This window comes from Polypterus senegalus, chromosome 11, assembly GCF_016835505.1.
Source record: "Polypterus senegalus isolate Bchr_013 chromosome 11, ASM1683550v1, whole genome shotgun sequence".
Classification (NCBI taxonomy): domain Eukaryota; kingdom Metazoa; phylum Chordata; class Cladistia; order Polypteriformes; family Polypteridae; genus Polypterus; species Polypterus senegalus.
In genome coordinates this window covers 93,574,824-93,597,456 of record NC_053164.1, presented here as the reverse complement: position 1 = coordinate 93,597,456, position 22,633 = coordinate 93,574,824, and the positions used below count along the sequence as shown (strand labels likewise).

Below are 22,633 nucleotides of genomic sequence, written 5' to 3'. Positions count from 1 at the left end.
TAATCCCAAGAAATGTTTCTTTGGATTGAAAGAGGCTAAATATTTGGGCTATCTGGTGGATTGGGGTACCGTGAAACCACAGTGTTTAAAAATAGATGCCATTGTAAAATAGTCCTGTCCGCGAACCAAGAGGCAAGTCCAAGCCTTTCTCGGGTTGGCCGGGTACTACCGCCGCTTTGTACCTCGGTTTTCAGAGAGAGCGGCACCCTTGACTGATCTTATAAAGAAGATGGCTCCTAATCATGTGGTATGGACTGACAAGGCGGACGCTGCATTTAGTGACTTAAAACAGGCTCTTACGTCAGCACCAATATTAAAAGCTCCTAATTTTGCTCTCCCTTTAATTCTCCAGACGGACGCTTCGGACACAGGCCTGGGTGCCGTGCTGAGCCAAAGCGTTGATGGTGTTGAACACCCCATCATGTCCCTAAGCCGGAAACTGTTGGATCGGGAGACCAGGTATGCAGCGGTGGAAAGGGAAGCCCTTGCGATCAAATGGCCGATTACGCAGTTGAGGTACTACCTCTTGGGCCGGGAGTTCACTCTGGTGACGGATTATGCACCCTTACGGTGGATGGCCCTTCACAAGGAGTTGAATCCACGGGTCACTAGGTAGTTTCTTGACCTTCAACCTTACAAGTTTTCTCTAATTCATCGTAAGGGTTCTCTCCATGCCAACTCTGATGCTCTCTCGGGCCCACAACCTCTTGTGCAGGACGCCCGACCCCTGGCAGGGGGGGGGCCTTGTCACACATGTGCGAGTAGGAGGCAGCTAAAGGGCCTGGGTAAGTGTAATGAAACATCTGACCAGGGGGCGGCGGAGTGTACTGACTGTCTTTCTCAGTTCCCTACAGACCTTTCCCGGGAAATCCTGCAAGGTTCCGGCCCCTTTGCTGACATCACTTCCGAAGCCGGCCCCTTTGCTGACATCACTTCTGCTTCAGGCCATTTTGATGACATCAGTTCCTTTCCAGGCCTTTAAAGCCTCCATCTTCGGCTACTATAGCCAGTTCTAGTTTGGACTCTGTAAAATGCACTTTGTATTTCTGATACAACAAACCCTTGTGCAGCTGGGAAAAACAATATATGGATGGCTGCCCCAAACCTTTATGATGTCTTTGGCGTATTATTATCACAATATATATATATATATATACTAGACATTAAGCCCGTTACAATAACGGGTGCTAGAACAGTAGTGCATAAACATTTGTAGGAACAGTCTATATTAAATGGCAAGGGACCTTGTATGTGGCTGTAATATGCATCACTGTATTGTGTGCCTTTAATTTTCTCTCTCAGTAATACTGGTTTGTATTTTCGTAAAATGCCTGTAATTTTGTCAGACAGTAATACAGTGGAACCGAAGTAATTTCCCCCATAGGATTGTATGTAAATACAATTAATCTGTTCCAGATCATATGAACTGTATGTAAATATATATATATTTTTAAGATTTTAAGCACAAATATAGTTAATTATACCATTGAATGCACATAGTAATAGTAAACTAAATGTGAAAAACATTAAATAACACTAAGAAAACCTTGAACAACAGAGAAAACTAACACTGCGAGAGTTTGCGCTATAGCCTTACGACCCGCTCGCTAAAAACACCTTTTTTAATGAGTTTTAAGCACAGGAAAAAAATGAACATTTGAAAAATCCGTAATCTAATAAACTACCAAGAAAAGTAACATTGCAACAATGCACGCGTACGCCTGTGTGTGTGTGTGTGTGTGTCTGACTCTGTCCCGTGTGTGCGTACGTGCGGGCGGGCGTGCGTGTGTGCGTGTCTGTCCCTGTGGCGGGCCTGCCTGCGTGCGTGTGTGCGCGTGCATGTCTGTCCCCCATGCGGGCCTGTCTCTGTGTGTGCGTGTGAGTCTCTCACGCGGGCCTGCCTGCGTGCGTGCGTGACTGTCTCTCCTGCGGGCCTGCCTGCCTGCCTGCGTGTGTGTGTGTGCGCGTGCGTGCGTGTGTGTGTCTGTCTCTCGGGCGGGCCTGCGTGTCTGTCTGTCTGTCTCTCGTGCGCACGCACCTGTGTGTGTCTCTCTCTCTGCACACACAGGAAATGCACAGGAAGAGACTGAACACGTGCCGTGTGGCCCCGCGCATGCGCACTTCACCAGAAGACACACACACACGGACACCTGGACGCACACAGGGCTTTTATTAAAGAGGATGATATACATACTGTATATATATAATATACTATATACTACATACTACATTACGTATATACTCACGTATAAGTTGGGTCTTGAAATCCAACAAATCGATCATAAAATCAAACCCCAACTTATACGCCTGTTCAAAAATGCAACACTTAATTTTTTTTTCACATCTTCTTCCCTCCTCCAATCTCGCATCAGTTTCTCAGACGCATCGAATTTTGTTGCAGCAGTGCAGTTACCAATTTCTTTCGTTACTTCAGCGACGTTTAATTTAAAACCAGCTTCATATTTTCTTCTGATCGAACGCTTCATCATAGATAAGGGATGCTCTTACGATAAGGGTGTATGAGGGTGTGAGCTACAAAAAACACAAAACAGTGCAAACGCTGCTTCAGAACAGTTTGGGTATTACCGTGTTGTCACATAGGCACATTAGAGAGGGAGAGAGTGAGGTTAGGAGCACGTGCTGATACAGCGCATTGCCGCACCCACAAAGAAAAAAAGGCAGTGTGCTCCGTGGTTACTCTCTCAGGTGGGCGTTAACATATCATAATCTCTTGGACCAACAGCGTAAGTTTTCCACATTCAACTTATATGACCAACATTATAAAATACCAGAAATTATGCAATAAAATCAAGTCCTGACTTATCCGTGAGTATATACGGTAGTAGTAGGTGGCATTACTTGACACGCTTCAGTTGAATAATTCGTTGGCTGTGTGTCAAAGAGTGGGTGTACAGCATTTTTCATGATGGCACTCTGTTTTGTCTTCATTCTCCCAGTCGCTACTACCTCCAGGAGGTCCAGAATGTATCCCAAAAGTGAGCTTGTCCTTTTAATAAGCCTATTAAATTCAGTGGGCCTCTCTTGAAGTGATGTTACCAGCCCAGCACACCACAGTGTAGTAAATTGCACTGACCATCACAGAGAGGTACAATATGTTATTACCCATATTAAAGGAATGCAGTTTAATAAGAAAATTGTTTGTTTTGTCCTTCCTTATAGAGTTCCTCTATGTTACTAGACTAGTCCAGCTGTCATTGATGTGGACCCCCAAGTACTTGTAGCAATGCACCACCTCTACATCCACTTGAACAGTGATTGGGTCTCAAGGCCTTCTAATCCAGAGAAAGTCAGTTACCAAATCTTTTCTTTGGCTGATGTTAAGCTACAGACAATTCTTTCTGCACCACATTCTGCACCTGACTCCTACACTCTGTCTCATCCCTCTTATCAATACACAGTGTAATATAATTCAAAATTCTTGATAGCGCCTAGTAGAAAGAGAACCATGTCTGACTGACCAGTGCAAGTTATGCTGTTCTGTATTACTTACTCCAGCATCATTACAGTTCAAACTTTAGCCCCCTCACATGTTTCAAAGTTAATGCAATTCTAAAATTGAAAATTGGAAACACTTTATTATAACTTTGCTTACTTTAGTTATAAACCTTTACTTGAGATGGAAAGAATCTATTACATAAGTAAAGCAAAAAGTTGAACAACTAATGAAAAAAGATGTAAAAAAATTGAGAACAATTTTAACAAGAACAGGCCATTTAGCCTAAAATAATGTGAATTTTTGCATCCTCCACTTTGTCTTCAGAATAAAATTTACCTTTTTTTGAGGATGCTGAATCTAAAATTTCTTAATAAGACAACAATTTAAGAATGTAAAAATATTTTTACATCTTCAAGTGATGCCATCTCAGATTTCATCAGGTGCTGCCATTTTGTGAATATCTTTGTTAGCCATTCCTCCTGTAATCCTAACGTAGGATGGCCAGAGATGTGTGACACATGACATTACATAATGATGGTATAAAGATCAGTGTAGGGCAAGTTCTGGTTGTCGGAATTTGTGGATATGATCCAAGAAAAGAACAAAAACTGTACTGGGCTTCTATAGCTATTTTGGCTCCTGAAACTTGTTTTTTGGATTCCTGGTTAGCATCTTGTACAGTCTCTTAGTAAATAAACCTGGCCCATTATTTGACCGAATTTAATCTTCTGATCTCTTTCACTTTGAAACTTTAAAGCTTTATCTGCCTCTTCTAACAAGTGCCATAACAAAATGCCTCCAATACTGTTCACCTATTTTCTCCAAAACAACAGCATTATAAAATATTTGTTAAAAACTAATTAATGAAGGCTATTATAAAGTGTTACCTGCAAATTCATGACTCTATTCACATCAGCAAAAATACAGAAGTGGGCAGACATGTAACGCATTAAGCGTATTCAATCAACCTTTGTACTCCTACAAACATTTAATGCAGAGCTATGAACAAAATGTTGCATGTTGCAATGTTTCTATAATGAATCACAAAAGTATGTCAGAACTTCATAACATGCAGAGGATCTTTTACAAGGCAGAAAATAATAAAATATTTCCTTATGTATAGGTAATGTATCTTCTGAAGGGTACCGTCATCATAATCATAGCAATATTGCTTCTTGTTAAAGTCATGTTCAACTTCTAGGTTTATTCATTTTATATTAGCAGAGAATTAATTTGGCTGCCAGCTCTTATTTATATTGCTGACCCGATAAGAGGTATAAAGAACAATATAGTGACAAGATCAAGGAATAGAAACACTAGGAATAGAGAGAAAGAGGGAGGGAGAGAGGTTAGGAACATGCACTGATACGGCGTGTTGATGCACCCACCAACCACTAGGAATAGAATACAATAAAATCTCAAAGGAACACTACATGATGTAAATTTTCACTTAAATAGAATGAAAATACCACAACTATTAATTTTAATAGAATATTGAACATTAGAACAATCTAAACGAGAACAGGCCATTCAGGCCAACAAAGGTCACCAGTCCTATCCATTTAATTCTTCTAAAAAAACATCAAATCAAATTTTGAAGGCCCCTAAAGTTCTACTGTCTGTGTCACTACTTGGTAACTTATTCCATATGCTTATGGTTCTCTATGTGAAGAAAAACTTCTTAATGTTTGTGCAATCTTTACCCATAACAAGTTTCCAAGTGGGTCCCTGGGTTCTAGATGAACTCATTTTAAACTGTACTAATTCTCTTTAAAATTTTAAACTTTTCAACCATGTCTGATTTTAATCTTTTTTTGCTTAAGCTGAAAAGGCTCAACTCTTTTCATTTTTCTCAAAACTGAACCCCTGTAGCCCTGGAATCAGCCTAGTCGCTCTTCTCTGGACCTTTTCTAGCGCTGCTATGTCCTTTTTGTAGCCTGGACACCAAAACTGCACACAGTACTCCAGATGAGGTCTAACTAGTGCGTCATAAAGCTTGAGCTTAGCCTCCATGGACTTGAACTCTACACATCGTGATATATAACAGTGCCTGGCAGTTGATAGTGACAAGTTCACTACGACTCCTAAATCTTTCGCATAAGCAGTACTTTCAGTTTTCAGACTTCTCATTGTGTATTCAAACCTAACATTTTTACTCCCTACATGTAATACTTTACATTTACTGACATTAAATTTCACCTGCCACAAATCTGCCCAAGTTTGCATGCTGTCCATGTCCCACTGTAATGATTTACCAGATTCCTGATTATCTGCTAATCCACCTCTCTTAGTATCATCTGCAAACCTAACCAGCCTGTTACTTATACTCCTATCTAAATCATTTATATATATTAAAAATAGCAGCAGCCCTAGCACTGACCACTTTGGGACACCACTCTTCTCACCCAATTGTAATGAGGTTTTTTGCACCATCACCCTCTGCTTTCTGTGTCTGAGTCAATTTTTCACCCATCCATCCTTATACTGCACCCTGAACTCCCACCTCTTTTAGTCTGATGCCCGACCTATCTTGTGACACCTAAGCAAATGATTTCTGAAAGTGCAGATAAATAATATCATAAGCTCCACTTTGATCATATATTTTTGTTGCTTTCTCATAGAATTCATGCATCTTAGTAAAACACAACCCCCTCATCTGAACCCAGGCTGACTGTTCAGTAAAACTCCTGTGCTTTCTCAATCTTTTCCTTGATTATTCCTTTCATTTAATTTACCTGCGACGTATGTTAAGCTTACTGGCCTATTGTTACTTTGATCTGTCTGAACACCCTTTCTATATAACAGGATAATATTTGCCATTTTCCAGTCTATCCAAATTTCCCCAGTGTGCACTGACTTCCTAAAAATAGGCGTCAAGGGATTAAATATGTACTTGTTAACCTCCTTCAGAAATATCATCTGATCCTGGTGATTGTTTCAAGAAACTTTTCATACTTTTTTTATAATCATTTTCAGCCAAAACTTAAATAATGCAAAACACTGAAAAGTATGTGGATGTATATTATCAATGAGTTGTAGTGAAATAGGGCCCTACACTAACTCCTAACTAAACTGTTGCAAACAACAGGCTAAGGTAACCATACACCAGTTAAATAAGACAGAAAAAAGACTCATAAATGAGGCCCTCATCTCTACTCAGAAAATGAGCTACACTGATGCAAAAGTGGAATAAAGTTTTTGAGTGATTGTGGAAGTGTTTACCCAACCATATGCCACTCCTCCCAACTCACCTTGTCGAGCTGTTTTGAAGTTGAAGGACTGGAAGCCACCAGTCAGGGCAGAGGAGTCAATGACATCCACACCGTATTCACTCTGGCTCTTCCTATACACAGTGACCGCAATGACCAAGACTGCCACAGCGATGACTCCAGCGGCCAGACCTGCATAAAGGGCCACGTCACTGGCACTGTCTATGGCTGTTGGGATTAGAAAAAAAGATAACATGAGTGGTTGACAGACATGGGAAGTACTTGAGATAAAAAATAAATATTCAATGAACGTGCATTATAATTAATGAGTGGAATTAATTACTCATAGCAGTTTTAAAAAAGAGACTGTGCATCCCTAAAGCACATAGTCACCACTTTTACGTACAGACTTTGTAAAAAAGTAACAGCAATTGTGCACTTTATAACTACTCGTACTGCTTTTGGCTGTACATTTGCACCAGTGGAGCATTACTTAGAATTACAATACAAGAAAACTGTAATTAGAAACACTTCACATAAAGCGTGAGTGAGTAATTATATGGGCTCTGTTATGTTGGACTTGCTGTGCAATCGTTTCAAAGCATCTTCAGTAGAGTCTTTGCCATGTGAGGCGATTTGCGAACACGCTGTATTGAATGGCTAAGTTCAGACTTCTTCAGACTCATATCCTAATTACGAATCCGCCTGGCAATTTTATCAGAAGGGAAACCTGTCATTTGCTACATCCTTTACTTATTTTTTCTCCTCTCTGTAAATTGCACCCTAATTAGCACACTTTCAGTTTGCCTGACATCATAACAAACACAGGGTCTGGCATTCATTAAAATCAGATTAGCAATGGATGTAAAAATAGCAATTTTCAGTTTTAAGCCATGAAAACAATGAGAAGAATAGAAGCTACAGTGATTCCATACAAATTGAAAACACTGGCTACAAAACAGGACGCCAGTTGATTCAAATAGCATGAAGGCTGCTTAACTAGGCTGTTAATGAATGCAGTACAGTGTCCATATAGCAGTCATCTGGTGTTTCGCTGTTCTAGTGAGAATACTGAATGTTGATACCAAATGACTATAGAATAAAAGGTGAGATTAAAATGTTGCATGTCAGACCTTTACTTGTAGCTCCGATAGATTGTGAGCCAGTATGTCTGAAGGGTACTGTGCATATCCACATGTGTAGTTACTATATGCAAACATTAAAACTTTTCTTTCCCTAAATGAGAAATAGCCTGAATATAACATTAAAGCATATTGAATAGGTGAGTGACCAATAATCACCCTCTGACTTATGACTAAAGCTGACACCTCCAAGTATCAGTAACTGAGGGAAGCCCATGGCAAAGCAGTGATGGTCCTGCCTCTGTGGCTTACAAAGGCATCATGTGCCTACTTTGCAGAGTAGAGTGTCTTGTCCCAGGCACAAGGTAACAAGTTACACATGTTTTAAAATTACCCCATACAGGTTGCCATATGGTTCCTTAAAGTTTAAATTTCTTACAGGACACACAGTGATTTACAATGCGTTATGATTGAATACTGTTTTTTTTATCCACATCTTACTGGCTAGATGTTTGCTTTTTCATCTTACTACTGGTGTAGTCTATTAGTACTGGTAAACATGGCTGGTGGTATTGGTCTTCTTGCTATAGTTATCAGTCTCATTCCTGGCAGGTAGACCTTTCCAAAGCATTGTGGGGCGGTATAATGTTTGGATATAAATTTTGTCTTCAACAGCATGTTTACTGTTTTGGTTTAAGAATTTGTGGTCCCAAATTGCTTCAAAAGAAAAAAAAAGTCCAAGGAAACAAAAGTGGATTGTCTGAATGACTACAGACTGGTGGTCATCACTCCATTCGTAATGAAGTATTTTGACAGACTAATTCTTGAACAAACTGAGTACAATATTTTAGAAAGTCACAAACCCTTTCAGTTTATGTATTGTCATAACCACTTTGCACAGGACACCATATGTTTTCCACTTTATGTCATCCAGCATATTTAACACATCTCGATAATAAAAATAATTACACCAGAATCATGTTTCTAGATTTCAACTTTGCATTTAACACTGTTGTATCATCATAGATGACCACCAAAATCATCAGTTTAGGATTTAGTGAAATCCTTTGCACTTTTGGATCTTAGGCTTTGTAGCTGGCAGACTTCAGCATGCATGGATTAGGATTATCACATGCTTCACAATGATCCTTGACACAGGTACTCCACAGGGCAGTGTGCTGAGCCCCCACTCTGTACTTCTTGTTCACCTCTGACTGTGTAGTTGGACATAGCTCCTGCTCCATCAATAAATTTGCTGATGACACCAAAAATGACGAGAGGTCTTAAAGAGAAGAGGTCTAACTCCTTATTCAATGGCGACAGGAGAACAAACTCATCTTTAATATCAGCAAAACCAATGAGCTTGTAATAGACTTCAGGAAACAGAAGGCTGACCACACTTCCACCTGCACAGAGTCCATCCTCACTGGCTACATTACATTCTGGTATAGTACCTTCGTGGTTCAAGACTATAAAGCAATGTAGAGGATGGTGAAGACAGCAAAGAATACTACCAATTTCCATCTTCCTTCTGTTCAGGACACTTGTATACTAAACACACACTGCTTTAAAAAGGCAAACAGGGTGCATGCTCTGAAGCTGTTTTTGTCCTTCTGGTAAATAGTAGATATTAGAGGACCATTGGCATTCGAACCAGTAGATTCAGAGACAGTTTTTATGTGCATGTCATAAGTTTGCTGAACAGCCTTAATAACAAATACAGTATGTTGTAAATAATGTGGATATTCAGCATATTGTATTCTATGTATGTATACATGCATGTTGTTTTTATGTGCACGCATGTCTTTTGTTGGCATTATATAAGTAAGTAAGAATTTTACTGTACTGTATCCACACAAGAGAGTAAATATGAACTTGAAAAAAATGAACAAAACAATCACTTTAGACAAGATTAAACCTTGTCATAGACTATGCTGGAGCAGACTATACTTTTAAGCCATACTAAAACATTAATGCCAGTCAGCTCTACAGCCACTTCACCCCATGACACTAGCTTTCTCGAACACAGAGGATTCTGGGGAACCAACTGAAGCAATCTTTTAACATACTCAACTGGAAGCATCAGTACCAGGACTGGGAAGTGATGCACAACTCATAATGGAAAATCATTTATATTTGCAAAGAGCAAGAAGACTTCCAGCCAGGCAACTGGAAGCAGGTAGTTCACAACTGGGAGAGGTGCAACTCTCTTGCCTAGAAAAGAGAGAACATACACCTTTGGAGTTGTCTGATAGGCACAACCCTTTAAGGGGCACTGAGAACTCATGGGTATTACTAGGAGTACTATCCTATTGTTGCTGTAGCTGATTTAAGTTTAGCCAGAAATTTAAAGATCAAAACTTACTTGATTAGTATAAAGGCAGAAGGAGAGTAAAAGCAAAGGGTCTGGTGTGGGGGGAAGAAAAGCCAGGGTCAAGAAAGTGAAAGAGATAGAAGGTGAGAGGCTTTGGCATGCTGCTTTGGTGTAAGTAGATGAGCAAGTCACTAGACATGAGCCTCAAAATGTTTTGCTGTATCTTGTCTTCTAACTAGTTTTTCCCTCATTTGTGTTCTTTAATAAAATAAAGATATTTATTTTTTGATAAATTCCAAAATAGTCATGCAAAAAAATAAATACAACATCAATTTTAACATGTATTAAAATAACAATTGAACTCCTGGAGCACTTCTCCACATTCCAAATTGGCATTGTTCAGGTAGTGAAGAAATGTCAGAAGGGTTTTCTCAGTTGCTCCATTAAAACAGTTAATTAAAAGACTAGTTGTTTAGATTGGTTTAATTAAAACTATTGGTTCCTACTTTCTACCTGATGCTACCTAATTTCCAAGAATCAGCAACGAGCACAGTAGACACCAAGGAAAATACTGTAACTGTGAAGGCTGAAAGGCAGCAACAACTTCAGTGTCATATCCAACAGCAAGATCATGAGTAAATAATGGGTAAAAAAAAAGGAACCAGAATGAAAGTCATGATAATGATGATGATGATGATAAGGAAAATCTCAAAAGCCAAGATAAAATGCAAACAATTATCTTACATAGGTATCTTACATCAAGAGAATATGCTTTGCACTAAAACAAATGGAAAGAATCTTTAACTTTCTGTCACTTACATTTTTTCATCTGTGTGGTATAAATAAATTCCTGCCATATGGGCAAATGTACTCCATTTACAGCCTAAGAAATTTCTTCTTAGGTCAACATCTTATTGGTTTAAAAGACTGACACTGTTATGTAGGCAAGATTATTCAAGCCAAAATTAAAAGCAATCCAATGTGTTAACTTTATTGCAGTGCAATGAATATGTACACGACACATTTACTTTTGGCACGATTTTATCACATCATAATTAAAAATGAATCAACCAAATAATCATTTGCATTTCACATGTCATGCAATTTTTGTGTCAGTTTAAAATGCAATAAAAGAGCGCATTGCATTTTAATTCATGTCCAAATGTCATAACTAAAAGCACGGCAGATGTATTGCATTCACTTAGTGGCTGCTCTGAGTGTGCTATATTTCAGTTCAAGACCTTGCATTGATCTTGCCAGAACTGAATGGGATCAAATGACCAATCAGCTTCAAAAGATTAGGTAAGAGGCAATGAAATGTAGTTAACACATTGGATTGCCTTAAATTGTGGCACAAGTAATTGTATGAATCATGCTTTATTCACTTATAATATTTGTTGTGCCTAATTTTGGATTGTTTATTATATTGTTCAGCATCTGCCTTGTTATTATTTTGTATCATTATTTATGTGATATCATTCCTGCGCAGCTTTGTAGATTTCATAACCACCATTTCAACCTTTTTCCAGCTGTATTGTTTGTAGTAACCTTGTTCTATTGCTAGTCATGAGTCACTATACATATAACAATGTTACATTAGCTTATAAAAAAGATGGCAGAGCAGTTGTTATGTTTCAGCAGGGGTTTGTTCCCTGATTTATTTTATTTTCCTTTTTGGTGTTTCTTTGTATTATTTTATGGTATTTGTTGTATATATGTGTTTTTGTTGCTATTATTCTCATTCATTTATTTAATATGTATGTGTTCTATGCTATCCTTTGATCCTTGTGTTCCGTGGATGGAACCCAAAGAGGCACGGCCATTCTGATGTCACCTCTGTGGGACTGCCCTCAGCCTACAGTATATATGTTAAGGAGAGAAGTAGATTCTTTAGTGGTTCATTGTACTGTATTTGACATTTTCTGGTTCTTGGATTTATTTGCTTCAGTTCTTGGTTTTGATTATTGGATTACTTTTTTGAGATTTGGTTGGTCTGGATTACCTTTAAGGTAAATCCCTCTTGCTTTATTTTTTGGTTCTTTCCACCATTTCTTTGCTTCTTTGTGACTTTTGAATAAATATCCTTATTATAAAGATTTTGCATTGGCCAGAGGTGCTTATGGTTTCCCTCTCCTTGGAAGGGCATTCTTGCTATGTTTTTGATATTCTTAGACAATATCTGAACTGTGTGTTCTAAGTCTCAGTTTAGGCTTGGATAGGCCAAAGCCTGCTGGTTGCCTGAGGCTCAGGCCTGCCTGAAGTGAGGTCCATATTTGCATTCTTTTGTGGATCTGTTTTGGAACCCCCACCCATTTTGCTATTTTGTGGTGTCAGAATTATAACAGCAGTGTAGTAATTATTTATGTTTGTTTATTAAAAAGAATACAACTTGGAATATTTGTTTCTTTTTTAGGTAAATTATTTTAAGATTGTTTGGACTTTGTTTTAGATTCTGACCATTCATTTTTTTCACGATTTTGTTTTGATGATCAGTTGTTGCCATTGCTGTGCCCCTCAACTATTCTTTGGATTCTTCTCAATAAAACATTTAAAGTTCCTGATCAATAGCCTAATAATTCTTTCTAAAGAAAATTTCAGAATGCTCACTATGGATGCTACTTATTATTAACAAATGTTTAAAAAAATATAACCAGCAATTCAATACAAATGTTTCTGCTTACATCCAAATGATCAGGGTGGTTGTACTTTTTCAGCTGAATTGGATATATGACTCTTTTGTGGATCTCGTGATTTAGACAACATACTGGAATTCAAGGGAGACACCAAATCCCAACGGGTTAGGGTTAGGATTTGGGTGTATTTGCAAGAAGGAGGCAAAAGAACTTGCATTATAACAAAAAGGCAAGAAAAGAGAAGACAGAATGGTACAACAATCTTAGTTTTAAGTGGAAGTACACTACAGTCAGGTGAAGACCAGCTCTTTGCTGACATGAGATGAGAAATGTCCACTGACATTTCACGGTGTAATCTTATGTTATCTATGCACAGTGTTCTTTTATCAAAGATTTTATTCCTCCTATTAACTTTGCTCAAAACATTTTTCTTTGCTTCATGTGGATCAGTGATGGAGATCTATCCATCAAAATGTTCCACACAAACCAATGTTCATAGAGTAGGTAGGCTTGGAGATCAGTACACAAATTCTGTGCAAAAATATGCTCCTTTATATTGAAATGGTTTTTAACAATGTAAATTTCTGTCCTACACTGTCTCCATCATTCAAGGCAAAGTAAAAGTAAAAGTAAAGAAAAACTGAGCAGATATAAATGGAATGCTCAGGCCTGCACTGCACACTTACTTTGAAGACAGGACGCCTGACCAATGAATGAGTAGGAAAAAGGAGATCTTCAGTTCAAAAAGGAAACATTTTTCAAAATTCTGACTAGGCAATTGTAATTGAAATTCAAACTAAGGATGCTGGGTTCATGAGGTACAGAACTCTTGACCAATATATGAAAGGGGAAATGCAGATTTTCAATCCAAAAGCTTGCTTACAAAGGGAAAAATGTGCAAAACTCTACACAGGCATGGAAGTGGAACCCAGGATACACTGTGCTCCCCTTCATTTATCATTTTAAACACAATTATTGATATGCATGTGAGATGCCCCACTGTTTTACTATAATTGATTCAATTATTTTTAAAGATCTTAGTGATGGAATCATTAGGCAGTAATGTGCCTAAATAGGCAAACTCTTTCTGAGCATCGATACATGAGTGTCTACTAAAATAAATGACCACTCCGCATTTATCAAAAACTTCAAATGAATTTTGGAGTGGAAAGCTGTTGTTGATAAGAAATTTGCAGTATGGTTTCCACAAAGCTGAAATAATGTCTGCATCAAGACTAATTGAGTGCATACCAGACACCCAAAACCCTCATCCCTGCCCCTTCTTGCACCCACATCAAAGCTCTTTGGAATTACCAGCTGTTTGCTCAGAGCCTTATCTTCATGTTTTAACTTCCCTTTCAAAAATATCTGTCAAATGTTGCAGTTTATATTTATAAATCCCCATCAAAGAATTAATAAAGGCATTTTGCTGCTGATGGATTTTTGCTTTGTCCTACATTCCGTCACCCATCAAATGATAAACAATAATATTCTTTTTTGAGATCAAATGTTTATTGATAAAATGAAAGAGGAATACTGTAAAATGAAACCAACAATAACACCTGATGATTGGAGTATGTCAGAACAAAAATATACACTCCCCTACCTGTGCCCCCCACACCATACCCCGCCTCAAATGGCTAATTCAACACACACACATGCACACTCCACGCAGGACCACACAGCTTAATATGGGAAAAAAGGAGGAAAGGTAGAGAGAAGAAACTGCGTCATGGAGCAACCCCCAATGATCAGTATGATGCCAGTTGTGGATAGTAGAACCGGAAGAATTGTTGATCTAAGATGCAGAAAATTCAAGAAGGGTAAGAATGTAAAATGAAGGCTTCCAGATTTCAGGAGATTTCCAGCAAGAGGATAAAAGCAACTTAGCTGTAATGGTTGCAGTCATGAAAAGTCTAAATTGTGAGAGAGAAAAAGGTAATGAAGAAGGAGAAGAAGGTTCTAGGAGGAGGAGAAGCTGAGGAGACAGAGGAATGGGGAAAGAATTGTGGAGAGAGATGGCAAATAATAATCTATAAAAATAACTATTAATCAAATGTATGCACAGAATTACATTCACTTGTTTTGAAAGTTGGCTCATTTTTTATTCACTAAATCAAAAACAGATATATCACATTTTTGTTTCAGAAATATTTTTGCAATAGTGGATTATATTAAAAAAATAATAGAATGTAATTAAATATACTAGTACAGTATATTGGTAGCATTTTATAGTTTCATGTAGTTAAAATCTGAGCCCAAATAAGTTTGTGATGGCTGAAATTGCTTTCATTGACACATTTTGCTGTACAATTATCAGTTGTTGGTTGTGAAGGGTCTATGGCTAATTGCAGGTCACATTACTTAAATATAAGATTGCTTAAAGAAGTACTCATTGGAGAATTAAAATTAATGGTACAGTTTGTACGCATTCGTGCAAGCAGCAAACGTGACTGTGTGTTTCCAACGACGCACACAACTCTGTTGGTATTTCAAAAACTTGTATTGAGGACCTGTTTTGTTGTTGAAAGCAGGCATCAGTCATATAAAAGGGGAAAACGCACAAGTAAAAATAAACCTATACAAGGTCAATTTAAAGGAATGAAGTAATCAGTAATTGAGCTAACACAGAATGTTTCTCAGCTTTAAGGCAGACAATTCTGAAATTTTGCGAATGTTTAAATGACAGTTTTTTGTAATTTCAAAATGTATATAATATGTGTATTTGAGATATGACAACAAAAATTAAGCCTTCTTAACAATTTTCTCTTGAAGAATAATTCTACAATATTTTTTGGAAATTGGTCCACTGGGAGCCAAGGGTCTGACAGACCTGACGAGAACAGACTTTGCATTTTATACAAATGCACTTAATAAAAGAATAATTTGTCCTAAAGCAGTATGTTTTAACTTTGTTCAGAGCTGCTGCCTAATAAATTCAGAGTCCTAATTCTTTACAAGGGCATGTATACCCGTTTCTGTCAACTGTAAACAGTGCAGGCTGTTGGTTGCGGAATTAATCATGTGAAGCTGTTGTATCCATTAAGACCGCCTGTCAAAATGGAATGACAGAGACAAAAAGGTTTTGAATAGAGTGACAGTTATTTTTTTAAGAGCACACACTACAGCATTGTCATGTTTCACAGAACTGTTAACCAAAAGGAAAATGACTGCCTAAAAGCATCCATCCATTATCCAATCTGCTATATCCTAACTAAAGGGTTGCGGGGGTCTTCTGGAGCCAATCCCAGCTGGCACAGGGCGCATGGCAGGAAACTAACCTCAGGCAGGGCGCCAACCCACTGCAGGGCATGCATACACACACACCAAGCACACACTAGGGACAATTTAGAATTGCCAATACACCTAACATGCATGTCTTTGGACTGCGGGAGGAAACTGGAGTACCCGGAGGAAACCCACACAGACACGGGGAGAACCCGCAAACTCCACACTGGGAGGACCCGGGAAGCGAAGATGAATCTCCTAACTGAGAGGCAGCAGCGCTACCCACTGCGCCACCGTGCCCATCCTGCCTAAAAGCAAACGGGCAAAACAAACCTGTTACCATAAAACAGATAGAAAACAATATCCTAAAAAACTAGAAAAGAAATTGAGCAGAACTTTAGAATTCTTTATCTAGGTTATCTGTTTACTGAAAAAAAGTTCAAGCTCTGATGTGCATAAAGTGCTTCCTTATAAAAATGCTGTAACATCACAATATATGGCAATGCCCCCAGTGGAACACTAACGCCCCCCTAGTAGCACACTGTGGTGCAGTGTCAGACCTGCATCCCCGAGGATTGCCTTCTGGCTTACCTAAGATATGCAGTAACACCCTGGAATGAGAGGGTGCACTGTTGCCAACAGCCTTGAGAAACCAGCCCTTGAGGGCAATGGAGCCAAGGAAGCACTGCCCTTTCCGCTCTGGCCATTATAAAAAAGTGGTGTCTTAGATTTAATCTGACATGCCACTAGGAAGGTCACGCCTCAAAGCTTTACACACACTTGCTGATCTTTGCGGTGCCGCTGAGCACATTGTTTTGTTAAAGATTTAATTTATTTTTTGTGTAAGTGAACTCAATAGGATTTTGCTCAGTTGGCATACCAATATATTAAAATATATTAATTGCTTTGTTCACATTTTTTCAGTCATTCTGTAGTTGGAACATCACGACTAAGTTTTTTAAAAGCATTTTTTTCACTATACAGTGTGTATGATGGCCGGCCGTTTATCCTGGCCAATACCCCCAAGCCGCCAGGTGGAGCCCTCCTTGCAGCATGTAGGTCCCCAGAAGACCAGCAGGGCAGCATGGATGCCATGGGGGCCACAAGAGGGAGCTGCAGGGAGGACCGAAGATTTCTTCATGCCCTATGACCCGGAAGTTCGTCATAGGAAGAGCGACGGGCTTCCGGGTTGAAGAAAAAAACTTTTACCTGACTGGGGATTAGGAACACTTTCGGGTCAGGAGATATAAAAGGACTGTGGGAGCTCCCAGAAGGGAGCTGAGCTGGGTGGATGGGTGGCAATGCGTCTGGGAGTGGAGGATTGATTTATTGTGTAGTATTTGTGATTTATATGAGTATTGTGGTGGAGACTGTGCTTTGTGCACTGTGGCAATTAAATAAAGTCTATATTTGGACTTTTACCTGGTGTCTGGAGTCGTGGACAGGGGTTCAAGGGAGCGAGAGCACCCCCTAGCGACCAAAACAGGTAAAGCAGATTGTTATGGCTATGTTTGTGATAGTGATATATATGAGGGGCCGCACATTGGCACAATAGTAGCACTTCTGCTTTTCAGTAAGGAAACCAAGGGTCGTGTCCCAACGTCCCGTCCAGGACTGTTCCTGCCTTGCGTCCTGTGCTTGCTGAGATGGGCTTCAGTCCTCTGCGACCCTAATCAAGCTTAGAAAATGGTATGGATGGATATATATGAGGTATACACATTTATACAGTCTCTTAATCTGTAGAAGTTTTGTGTTTGTTTGTCTTCTTTACATACACATTAGCTATTTAGCTGTATGGCAGCACTGCTGCCTCGCAGTAAGGAGACCTGGGTTCACTTCCAGTTTGCATGTTCCAGTTTGCATGTTCTCCCTGTGTCTGTGTGAGTTTCCTCCGGATGCTCCGGTTTTCTCCCACAGTCCAAAGACATGCAGGTTAGATGCATTGGCGATCCTAAATTGTCCATAGTGTGTGCCTGGTGTGTGTGTACGTGGGTGTGCCCTGCAGTGAGCTGGCACCCTGCCCAGGGTTTGTTCCTGCCTTGTGCCCTGTGTTAGCTGAGATTGGCTCCAGCAGACCCCCATGACCCTGTGTTAGGATATAGCGGGTTGACAGGATGACACGACGAAGTGCATCCCGAAACGTGACTGGAGTATCTGTGGAAGATTGCTTGTCTATTGACAGGACCACCACAGGCTCACAGCGTTGCAGCGGAGTGCCGCAGAAGCAAATCCAAGCCGATTGACATCGCACTATAAGCGCCTGTCGTCAATGGGTGATGCAAGGAACATTATAAATGCAGGGAACAGTTAAACTTGGCCACTAATCTGGCCAGGACACTGCCGGATTACTGTGTCTTTGTATAGGAGAGTGGTAGATCCCGCTACAATAAATAGCCATGCTGTTCCTGTTTCAAGCGGACTAAATCTAGTTTTGCTAAAGTACTAAGACTCAGCCTCGTGTTTTGGAGTGCAAGACATGGACTCACGTGTCACAAAATATATACATACATTATATACATACTGTATATATAAGATTGAGGCTCACCACGATCAAATGAAAGTGAATGAACCTGGACAAAGGTGATTTTGAAAAAACAAGAAGGTCCCTTAGAGTGTCTGCCCAAGTAAATGTGTCTGTTTCTTTTACAGGTCAGGTCACTATATTCTTCAGTATACATGGGGAATGAAATCTGCACTCTAAACAATGTGTGGGGGTGAAAATGGGGTGAAAAGACCAGGCCATGTAAACATTGTTCTGAACAGGCAGAATCAGGCCTTTTTTATGTCGGCTGACTCCTGACAGTGAAGTCACTAGGAAAGAAAAACATTGAAAGAACTCAGAACACACGAACATCAGGAAAGTCAGAGCACATGGGGTTCCCCCTTATTTAACATCTATTCAAGCCCTGCTTTACTTCAGACTTCTTGTATCCTTATTAACTACCACCAGCTACTCTGGATCAGTACCATGGACCCTAGCATGCATTGCAGCAGCCTTCATACTTGTCACAGTGTAAGACCTTGGGGCCCCACATCATGGTGTAAGCATCATAATCCTCTAATTCACTGTGTGAATTTTACCATTTCTTTTTAATTTCTGAAGTGATATTCAAGTAAAAGAAGGTTGTTTTATCTTAAGACACGTACATTAGTTAATAGTAATTAACTTAGAACAATGACTAATACTAATTGCATTGTAAATGTTAATAATAATGACTAATACTAATTGTATTCCTCTGGGCTTCATTAACAAATTGATAATCTGCTCTGCCAAAAATAAAAGCAAAATCTGATCGACTGATTAAAAATGACTAATACTAATTGTACTGGAAATGTTAATGACTGATAATTCCAATTATTTAATTATTTTGTTAATGAGTAGTTACTCATTATTATAATTGTTGATGACTAATTGTATTGTAACTGTTAATAATGATTGCATTCCTGTGCATTTCATTAACAATGAGATAATGTGCCTTGCAAAAATGAAAGTAAAAACTGATTAACTGATTTAAAAACAATGTGAATGCTGATGAACCTCAGAAGATGTGAGTATTTAACTTTACACTCTTTAATTTGACAGCTCAATGTTTATATGTACAGTATGTTAAACTAGCTCTGTTACATGATGTTGCCTTGGCATTATTTCAGAACATCACTGTAGATATTTAATTACACTACTCTGACTATATCAAAAAAAAATCTATGGTGTGTCTCAGTCAGTTTTTCTCGAAGGTATAAAAAGGATGTGTGATTTTTCACCAAGTAACAGATTGAAGCTAACAAGTTAATTAATTCGACTCATGAAATTCATCAATGTGTTTGAAGTAAGAGCCAAAATTTGATGTGCAAATATTCCAATTGTTGTAACATTTATTAAGGTTATTTAACATTTCAGTCATGCATCACAACTTTTATTTCCTCTGACCTTGAGAACAGTAATATTTTCAGAGGAACAAATCTTTCAATAGTTTGAACTTTCAAAACTTTTACAGACTTTTTTTAATCAATAAAGAATTTCTATAGCTATAGCAAATGCAAAGAAAGCCCAGTTAGTATACAGTGGAACCCCGGATTACGAGTTTAATCTGTTCCAGAACCGAGCTCGTAACCCGATCTGCTCGTAACTCAAACGAATTTCCCCCATTTAAAATAATGGAAATGAGATTAATCTGTTCCAGCCCTCCCAAAAAGTCCCCAAAATACCATAAATAATGGAAAAAAACATGGTTTTAAATAAGAAACAAACATCAAAATACTTTATTTGTGAATATAGTTAAATAAAAAATAAAGCAACTTAAGAAAATGTAACCTTACTTTGGCGGCAGACGATTGCTGTTAACGGAGAGCGCCTGAGGAAGGAGGGAGGGAGGCTAGAGGACTGGCTGCATTTTCAGCACCTTCACATCAAAAAAAACTAAAATTGCACTTTGTTAACTGTATGTACGTACATGAATTGTAAGAAAATAAACTTTAAACTTAGCCTAACACTTAACATTACGTGCGTATTCAAGCTCCATATGCGCAAAGCATACAATTATACAACTCAAAATTATATATCGAGCACATCTGTCTCGACTAAAACTCTCCAAAATGTTTCCAGGGCATGATCCAACCTGCGAACGTTGCAACCAAGTCCCAGCCTCACTGGGTCACATGTTCTGGGCCTGCACCAAATTAACATTATTCTGGACAAACATTTTTAATTACCTGTCAGACAGCCTTGGACTCACAATCCCTCCTAACCCATTAACAGCTGTGTTTGGGGTTCTTCCAGAGGGTCTTAAAGTGGAGAAAGACAAACAAACTGTGATTGCATTCACTACACTGTTGGCACGCAGACTTATTCTGATAAACTGGAAGAACCCAAACTCTCCTCTTTTAAGTCAGTGGGAAACTGATGTGTTATATTATTTAAAATTGGAAAAATCAAATACTCAGTTAGAGGATCTGTGCAGACTTTTTTCAAAACATGGCAGGATCTAATCAGTAATATTTTGAAATGATTTTATAAAGCACAGAGAATTTGTTGATTTAGGTATTTTTAAAAGCCTTAAATTTTACACCGTTTGGCTTGCTCTCTCTCTCAAGGGTGGGGATCGATCTGTTCTTAGCATAATTCTTTTTTTTTGTAAAAACTTGATTGCTATGTATTGATTGTAATAAAATTAATAAATAAAAAAAACATTACGTGCGTATGATTTTTTTTTAAGCTAATCATCTGTTTTTGCCTTTTTGGCTGCACTTTCGGCACCTTCACTTATAGCAGTTTCAGTTTTAGTATAAAGATACCTATGGATCGACGTTTGCTTTTGCCTGCTTTTTAAAAGCTTACGGAAGTGAGCCAAGCAGGTGTCATCATAATTTGCTGCAGAATGACTAGTTGCCACTTTTTCTGGATGTTTCTTTTCAATGAAACGTGTAACCTTCTCCCACATTCCCACCACTTCTTTAATTTCACTTGTCGAAATTTCCTCTGTCTCGACCTCCTCCTCACTACCACTGATCTCTTGCAGAGCCTCCGTACGTTGCATGTCCTGCAGCTCAAGCAACTCCTGTGTTGAGAGTTCCTCGTCATATTCCTCGACAAGCTTGTTGATATCACCCTCGTCAACCTGCAGACCCATCAACTTGCCGAGGGACACGATTTCATGCACTGGATCTACGTCGGGCACGTTGGTCTCGGTCTCGATCTCGGTATCAAGGCCAAATCCTTCAAAGTCCCTCGCTGCAACCGCAACAGGCCATAACCTTCCATGCAGAATTCAGTGTTCTTCTGGTCACTTCTTTCCACGCCAGGTCAATCATGCGTAGGCATTGCATGATGTTGAAATGTTCTTTCCAGAACTCTCGGAGTGTTAGCTCTGTATTTTCTGTCACATCGAAGCATCGTTTGAACAGATGCTTCATGTAGAGCTTTTTGAAATTGGAAATGACCTGCTGATCCATCGGTTGCCGGATTGAAGTTGTGTTGGGTGGAAGGTAGAGGACATTTTTAAGAATTGATATTCTTTCCGGATGTTGTCATGGAGACCGGGTGGGTGGGCTGGAGCATTGTCGAGGACGAGTAATGCTTGCAGAGGCAGTTTGTTTTCTTGAAGATACTTCTTCACCGCAGGTCCAAAGCAGAGATTTACCCAGTCGATGAAGAACTGCCGCGTAACCCATGCCTTTGGATTGGCGCGCCACATCACGTGCAGTTTTTCTTTAAGAATCTTGTGAGTCTAAAGCCTTGTTCACATGGGCGTTAAAATCAAGCTTTTTTTTCGTTCGTAGCGTCTGGTGAGCGCGGATCAAGCGCCGAGTGTTTTCTACACGTAGGAGTCAATGAGAGTGTTCACACAGGCTTTGGTGACGTGCGTTTGTCCGGCAGCGCGTTTATACGGCATCAAAAAAACGTTGCATGCAGCTTTTTCTTGGCGTTCAAAACCCAACGAAAGCAAGGAAACCGCTTCTAGTTCGTTTTCTGCGCGTTTATGTTACGCTTCGGAGGACCGGATAATAGCTATCAAATATTATATTAGAACATAAATTCATAGATTTATTATTATCAAATATGATATTACAATTATAATGAAGCCTAGGCACGTGATAGCCGTCAAGACCATTAATACAAATTCTTGTATAATGTTTATTTTGTGGGACATTTATTTTTCGGGGTTTTGTCATGAATATGCAAATAAATATTTATATATAATAAAAATAAATAT

The 22,633-nt window shown here is 39.0% G+C and overlaps 1 protein-coding gene across 1 annotated transcript in view; it reads right to left on the bottom strand.

The window, feature by feature from the left end:
* Positions 1 to 22,633, bottom strand: part of unc5db (unc-5 netrin receptor Db) — a 756,179-nt gene that overhangs the window by 169,691 nt on the left and 563,855 nt on the right. Inside the window, exon 9 of the mRNA XM_039769246.1 lies at positions 6,709 to 6,894. Coding sequence (XP_039625180.1) covers positions 6,709 to 6,894 — 186 coding nt within the window. The remainder of the gene's footprint in view (positions 1 to 6,708; positions 6,895 to 22,633) is intronic.